Here is a 7,465-nt window from a genome sequence, read left to right as displayed (position 1 = left end):
TGACTCGATGGACCTGAGTCTGAGTGAATTCTGGGAGTTGGTGATGGACAGAGAGGCCTGGCGTGCTGCGATTCATGGGGTGGCAAAGAGTCGGACATGACTGAGCGACTGAACTGAACTGACATTAGTTTATATATTGCCCCCAGCTCCAGCTAGTGACCGTTCTAACCCTTAAGCCAAAACAGTTCCACCTGCTAGCTTATGAAAGGGAACTGGCCTGGTGATTGTTAATGTGAGGAGCTAAATCGAATGTAACCCAGGTGCCGGTTTCTTTGGTAACTGATGAACCAGCCTGACGTCACTTCCCGCTGCAAATGGCAGCATTATTCTCTTCTGCGTAGCGAAGCTTGTTCCTATGTTTTGCCTGCTGTCTGCCATTATGCGGTGTGGCTCCACGATCCTTTTGCTTTGGATGCGTAAGATCCCCTATCTCAGTGGCCCCCAACCTTTTTGGCACCTGGGACTGATTTCCTGGAACACAGTTTTTCCATGGACTGGGGTGGGAGAGCGGGGATGATTGAGAGGAGTCGGGGGGATGGGGAGCGGCAGATCGCTGCTTATCTCCTGCTGTTCGGCCTGGTTCCTATGAGTCCTCGGCCTGGATTTGGGGACCCCTGCGCTATTTAATAAATCATTTATGTCTCTCTCGTGGTCTCCTGGCTCTTCCATCTCAGACCTGGGCAAGTACGGGCCTTGCATGCCTGCCGGTTGTGTCCCAGCAACCGCGTAGTGACTCAGTACTTTTATAGATCATACTCCATTTAAAGTCATTACAAAATAGTGGCTGTATTTCCCTGTGCTGTGAAATATATCCTTGTTGTTTACTTTATATATAGTAACTTGTCTTAATCCTCAACCCCTATCTCTCCCCTCTCCCCTTCCCTCTTCCCACTGGTACCCACTAGTTTGCTCTCTGTATCTGTCAGCCTGCTTCTGTTTTGTTATATACATTGGTTTGTTTTATTTTTTAGGTTCCACATGTTGGCAAGGATGTGGAGCAAAAGGAACCCTAGTAGGCAGTTGGTGGGACTCGAAATTGGTGAAGTTACTATGGAAAACAGTATGGAGGTTCCTCAAAAAACTCAAAATCGACCTACCATGTGACCCAGCAATTCCACTGCTGGGTATATATCCAAAGCAAATGAAAACACCAATTCAAAAAGATACATGCATCCCAATCTTCAACATTGTTTACATCAGTCAAGATATGAAAGCAAGATATGAAAGTGTCCATCAACAGATGAATGGATCACGAAGATGTGGTATGTATATATACAATGGTATATTACTTAGCTACAAAAAATGAAAATTTAGCATTTGCAGCAACACAGATGGACCTAGAGAGTATTATGCTTAGTGAAATAAGTAAAGGAAAAACAGAAAAATGCCTTCCTTCATTACTACTGAGAAAACAGTTGACTGTTGGTTAGAGGTCAGTCTAACTGCCAGTCTTTGAAGGTCTTTTTTACTCTTAGAATTTTTCTCTTCACCTTTGTTATTTTTTGTAATTTTACTGTCATGAATCTAGTTGCAAATTTTTGTTTTATTTATATTTTTGATTTTATTGAGATATATTTGACATACAGCATGATGACCTGGCATTCATGTATGATGCAAAATGATTACCATGTTTAGTCCATCACTTCAGTGACAGTTTTTTTCACCTTGTGATAACTTTTAGGATCTACTTTGTTAGCAATTTATTTTTATTTATTTGCATGGGGTTTCTTGGATCTCTTTGATCCATAGATGAATGCGTTTCTTCAGTTCTGGAAAATTCTCAGCCATTTTCTTTTCACCCATTTCTTCTGCCTCATCCTCTCTTTTTATGACTTAATCAGATGCATGTTAGCTCTCTCACTATACCCTCCTTATGTCTTACTCTCTTTTAATTTTTTTTCTACTCCATGTTTCATGCTTGATAGTTTATTCTAATTTATTTTTAACATATATTTATATTTTATAATTTACATGTAAAACTAGGTAGTTTTATAACTAAAATATATCTAATTAATGAGTTCATTAATTCTCACTATATTTTATCCAAATCTAATGTTAAACTCATTCACTGATTTTTTTTTTTTTTTTTAATCTTCTCTGCAAACTTGCCTCTCTTGCTCTGCCCTCAGCTCTAGTATTTTGAGTGCTGGCTCTAATGCAAGCTCAGGGATTGACAGAGTCTAATTGAGACTCAGTTGGTTAGAAAATAGGACCCATAAATCTAGGCTCATCTTTTCTGAAGAGAGAAATATAATTGTGCTTTATAGTGTGCAAGAGGGTTGGTGGGGGAAGACAGAGCTGGGTGAAGGGAGGAAAAGGCTGTACATTAAGTACTGGTGGCATTGACATCAAGGTGAGTGGGTGTTGTGCTGTAGCTGCCACAGAGCAGCATTTGGGCTAAGGTTAAATGGCAACCCATTCCAGTACTCTTGCCTGGAAAATCCCATGGACAGAGGAGCCTGGTAGGCTACAGTCCATGGGGTCGCAAAGAGTCGGACTGAGCGACTTCACTTCACTTGACTTAAATTAATAAAGATACTGTTTCTAGAATAGGGAGGTGCTCTACACCACTCACTCAGCTAATTTTTGTTGTGTGTCAGATGTTTTTTATAGTATTTTTGCATCTCGGAAACCTCAGTGAACTAAAAACAAGCAAACAGTGCTGGCTTCATGGAGCATATGATCTATTGGTAAGGGGCATAATGTATACTATGAGCAGAGTAAATGAAGGAAATATTTATGTCAGAAGTTGGTAAATGCTTTAAAGAAGGTGATTCAGAGTCTAAATGTGTGGGGAAGAGGGAAGATGGCTGTTGTGATCAGTGTGGGATTCATTGAGAAGGGGACCTTTGAGAATACATTGAAGGACCTGAATCATCCAAGATGGATGTCTGGGGGATGTTCTTTCCAGACAGGAAGGATCTTCAGCCCAAATGTATTTGCACTAGAGGAATGTTCCTGTGTCCATTCCCTGCATTTTTAACACTGGTTATTTTAATATTTGTTTACAACAGCTCTGTTCATTTCTGTTTCCAGTTTACTATGACAAATTCGATAGTTTCCTATAACATAATCTGTTTCCTATGGTATGCCTGTTTTCTGCAGGTATTTTCAAGTTTGTCATTTATTTCTTTAAGCTTCGTAATGAAGGTGGTGTTTTAGCCTGTTTGAGGAGAGTGCATGTTTGAGGAGAGTGGAGCTGTGTTTCTGCTTTTCTGCTTCCTTTTGTTTCTTCTAGATCTCACAGTGGAATGGTGCTTCTTTCTGTGCCTGCTAGCCTTTGAGTGCTGGCCTCCTTTGCTTTTGTAAAGTTACTGGTAGGGAGAAGCACAGCCTGGCACAGGTGCTCCTGCCCGGGGAGAAGCTTTGGGTTCACTCCCACTTGGGTGTTGCCTTAAACCATTTTCACAGTTTGAGATTCCTTAGCCAGCTTACCAGGTGTCTCAGTGGTAAAGAACACGCCTGCCAGTTCAGGAGACATGGGTATGATTCCTGGATTGGGAAGATCCCCTGGAGAAGGAAATGGCAATCCACTCCAGTATTCTTGCCTGGAAAATTCCATGGACAGGGGAGCCTGGAAGGCTACAGTCCACAGAGTTGTAACGAGTCGGACATGACTGAGCAACTAAACAGCCAACTCAGGTTGTGAGTTCCTGGAGGTCAGTCTTCCTGAGGCAGAGTCTGGGTCCCAAAGGCCCCCAGTTTAGGGGAGGGAGAGAGAGGTTTCCACTAACTTTGCTCTGACGTTGAAAATACAGCTTTTTATCTTTTTTTTTTTTTTTAAAGCTTTTTGAAACCCCAACTTAAAGGGCACACCTCCCGTGGGCTTTGTGCCCTGACGTTTGTGGCCCCTCTCCCCATGTAGTCCCTGAGCAGAAGCCTGAGTCAACAATAACCGGAAATGCTTGCAGGATAAGTGCTTCCAAAATTCTACTTATCTCTCTGCTTTCTCCAAAAATTTGCCTGGGGACTCCTGACTGCTGTTTGGGCTCCTCAGTCATTTTCAGGAGCTGTTGGCAGTTTTGAAACCAATGTGTGCAGGGTGTGTGTGTGCAGCGGGGAGTGATCTGAATGATGTAGCTGCTGTGAGTGGAAACTGGAAGCTCAGTGGTGGTGTTTTTAGTCTCTCATATCCTTAAACGTGTCCAAGTTGGCATGGGGTCCCCAGAACATAGTGGAATCTGGGTGCTTAAATGCTTGGAAGTGCTATACACATGGCTGCGGACCAGCACAAGGGAACATGCACTTTGTTTAGACTTCTTACGTAATTCCAGCTGCTCAAGAATATGGTTCAAATCTTTACTAGACAACTGCTTGCATGTCTCAAGGGTCTATGACTTCCACAAGTCTTAATACAAGAAGCTGAGCATATATGGTCTATTTAAGTGTTAACATATTTACTGGAGAGAAGATAGATTCATCTGTGCAAATGATCAGACTTAAGAATAGAAGCCTTTAAAGACACACAATTGAGAAATCAATAGTTGCTCTTATTTATTAGGAATACAAGCCATTTTACATTTTAAAAATATCAGTTTTCTTCTACATACTTATATGCACAGTTAATGAAATAGAATATTTTCATTAACATGTTTAAGAATATCCATGTTATTGAAATTAAGATTACTGTGAAGACTAAAAAAAAATTAACCCAAATTATAAAGCATTTGTTCTGAGGACATAAGTGTACTCATTGTCCTATGCTTATCATATTGTAAAGTTTAAAATCCTTGTGAAAATTGCCAGTGTCAACTTTCCTACTGATGTGGCCCACAGATTTCAAAATTCAGTCTTTATTCTGTTTTATAGTACATTTTGAAGGGCACAGTCCATCACAGAAAAAAATATTTTCTTTTTCTTACTTATACAACACATGTGTTCATGCCATTCAGTTGTGGCCTCTAAACAGTGAGTTGATTGGGCTTCCCAGATGGTACAGTGTTAAAGAATCTGTTTGCCAGTGCAGGAGACACAAGAGAAATGGGTTTGATCCCTGGGTTGGGAAGAGCCCTTGGAGTAGAAAATGACAACCTGCTCCAGTATTCTTGCCTGAAAAATGTCACGAACAGAGGGGCCTGGTGGGCTACAGTCCATGGGGTTGCAAAGAGTCAGATAAGACTGAGCACAGCAGCAGGGTGAGTTGATTGTTTTCCATTTTTTTAAAAGTAAGATAATAATGGCCTTATGTACATATCATAGAAAAGTTATTTCCTTTTCCTGCAGGTTCCAGCAGCGATGATGAAGTCAGAGCTGGGCCCTGAATGCAGGTTGTGGGGTCTTTCCAGGGCCCAGGGCAGTGGTGTGAAATGTCTGGGGCTTCCTTCCTTGTGCAAGAAGCCAGGTGGACTCAGCCCTTTCTGACTCCATGTCCTCTAGATGACCCACCTCAAGTTCCAGATGACCCTTGAGTTGCTGACACAGACCACGATGGGTGACTCTTCCACACTGATTTTTGCACATTTACTCAGAAATTGAGATCTAGAGGGGAACGCACAGAGTCAGTGAGGCAGAGTGAGGGAGGGGCAGTGTGGCCCAAGGGTCGGGGCCTGGGATTGAACATGGATTCACCACTTAACACAAATGCTGTCTCAGTTTTCTGCCTCAGTTTCCTCACTTATCAGGGAAGAATAAGAAATGTTTTCACCTCATGGACTTGCTCTGAGGAAAAAAATGAGATCATTAAGTGGAAGGAATTAAGTCATTGGAATATATAAAAAGTGCTCAATAAATGTTTGATATTAATATTCAGACACGAGATATGTTTTGCACAGATTTGGTTAACTCACCTGGGGAGACTAATATTCTTAAGAGAGAGTTTTGAATGTAGTTCAGAAATAATTAAATGCCTTCCTTGATTGAAATAGAAAGGCAATTAAGGCAATGAAGCATTTTTCTCTGTTATCTAGGACATATTTTTCTCATTTTCCTCTTGTAATGGGAAAATTTGAAACTCACACAGAGTGGTGACAAATTACTCATCCTAAGGTTAATTGTTCCCCAACAAATACATTTCAAGTAGGGAAGTTGGGTGAATTTCCAGAAGTTTCAGAATCCAGTTTTGGGCAGCACTAAGTCTGAGACTCGCTTATCTGGGGGTTTCTGGTGTGGCCAGCATAGGATTTTGGGAAAGTTTTTTTAAACTCTTGAGGTCTCAGGCTCCCCGACTATAGTTAGGGGTAAAAGTACCAAACTGCAGTGATGGTATAGCCATGGCTGTAGGTGATAGGCTATCAATGGGCTAGTACATCGTAGCTGAGCTACAACTGAAAGCTGACTTTGTAATATGTTCCAGGGGGTTATTTATTATAAGAGGGAGCAAACTGTTCACATAAAATGAACCAATTAAGCAAGCTCTGTTTACTTCATGCAAGCAAACTGTCTCCCAAATGTTGTCTCTGGTTACCTGGATGGGGCACAAACAACCCAGATATGTGTCTAGGAATAGGGTGATGGGTTGGAGAGAGGGGACAGAGATGGGTTAGAAAATCATAGCTGTTGTACTCATTAATCCCCATGCACATGATTTTCTATTTAATGGTGTTTTATTTGTTTCATTAACATGTATTGGGATGTCTTTGTGACAGATGAATAACCCACAGTCCCTGTTTTCAAAGGAATGTAGGGCAGAAGAGGAATTTATGTGGTTGGGTATGATATCTGTTGGTTTAAAACACCAGGAGCAGGACTTCCCCAATAGTCCAGTGGTTAAGACTCCACCTTCTCCTGCAGGGGACATGAGTTCAATCCCTGGTCGGGGAACTAAGGAACCGCATGCCATGAGATGTGGCCCAAAATTTAAAAAAACAAAACCAAAACCTAAGGAGCTTCCAGGGTGAATTGGAAACTGGCCACTGTACATGGAGGGCAAGGAGAGACTGAAGAAAGAGGCAGACCACTCCAGACTGGCAGGTGGCAGGTTTGATAAGCAGAACTTAATATGAGTCTTGTCTTGGGTGGCTGCAAGATGAGCAGATCTCTGCACCTGCCTGTTGGAATCCTAAAAGGTTTGGGTGGAAACCTTAATGGGATTCAGTCACCTATCCCATCCAGGTGGTCTCAACAACACACTGCTGACTCAAGGCCTTGTCCTTGAAGACAGTTTTCACTGTGGGAATGGAGGGCAAATGTTTCAAGGACCGGCGAGTGGGTGAGGAGCCTCTGATTGCCCTGGTTCAGCTCGAGGGTCAGCAGGTGGTCACATCCTTTCCATGACATCCTCTAAAAATGTCAGAGTAGGCTAACACCGACACAACCCTAAAATCCCTTATGAGTTGACGTAAGAGAAGGTTATTTCTTGCTTGTACTAAAGTGTGTTTCTTCAGACAGTTTTAGGAACCCAGATTCCTTTCATCCTAGAGCAGGGGTCAGCAAACTTGGCTTATGGGTCAAATACTGTTTCTGTCATTTCATTTTTTGGAAATAAAGTTTTATTGGAACTCAGTCACATCCATTCATATGTATTTGA

The 7,465-nt window shown here is 41.8% G+C and overlaps 1 protein-coding gene across 4 annotated transcripts in view; it reads left to right on the top strand.

The window, feature by feature from the left end:
- The first annotated feature begins 1,044 nt into the window (after window positions 1-1,044).
- Window positions 1,045-7,465, top strand: part of EBF1 (EBF transcription factor 1) — a 427,899-nt gene continuing 421,478 nt past the window's right edge. For 3 of the 4 annotated variants that reach the window (XM_061424217.1, XM_061424216.1, XM_061424214.1), the window contains exon 1: window positions 1,045-1,262. In XM_061424217.1, coding sequence (XP_061280201.1) covers window positions 1,245-1,262 — 18 coding nt within the window. In that variant the 5' untranslated portion in view covers window positions 1,045-1,244. The remainder of the gene's footprint in view (window positions 1,263-7,465) is intronic. The other variant, XM_061424215.1, reaches the window with a different exon arrangement.

Source organism: Bos javanicus, chromosome 7 (genome assembly GCF_032452875.1).
Source record: "Bos javanicus breed banteng chromosome 7, ARS-OSU_banteng_1.0, whole genome shotgun sequence".
Lineage (NCBI taxonomy): Eukaryota > Metazoa > Chordata > Mammalia > Artiodactyla > Bovidae > Bos > Bos javanicus.
Note: the sequence above shows the minus strand (reverse complement) of the source record. Positions and strands in the feature narration are given on the sequence as shown.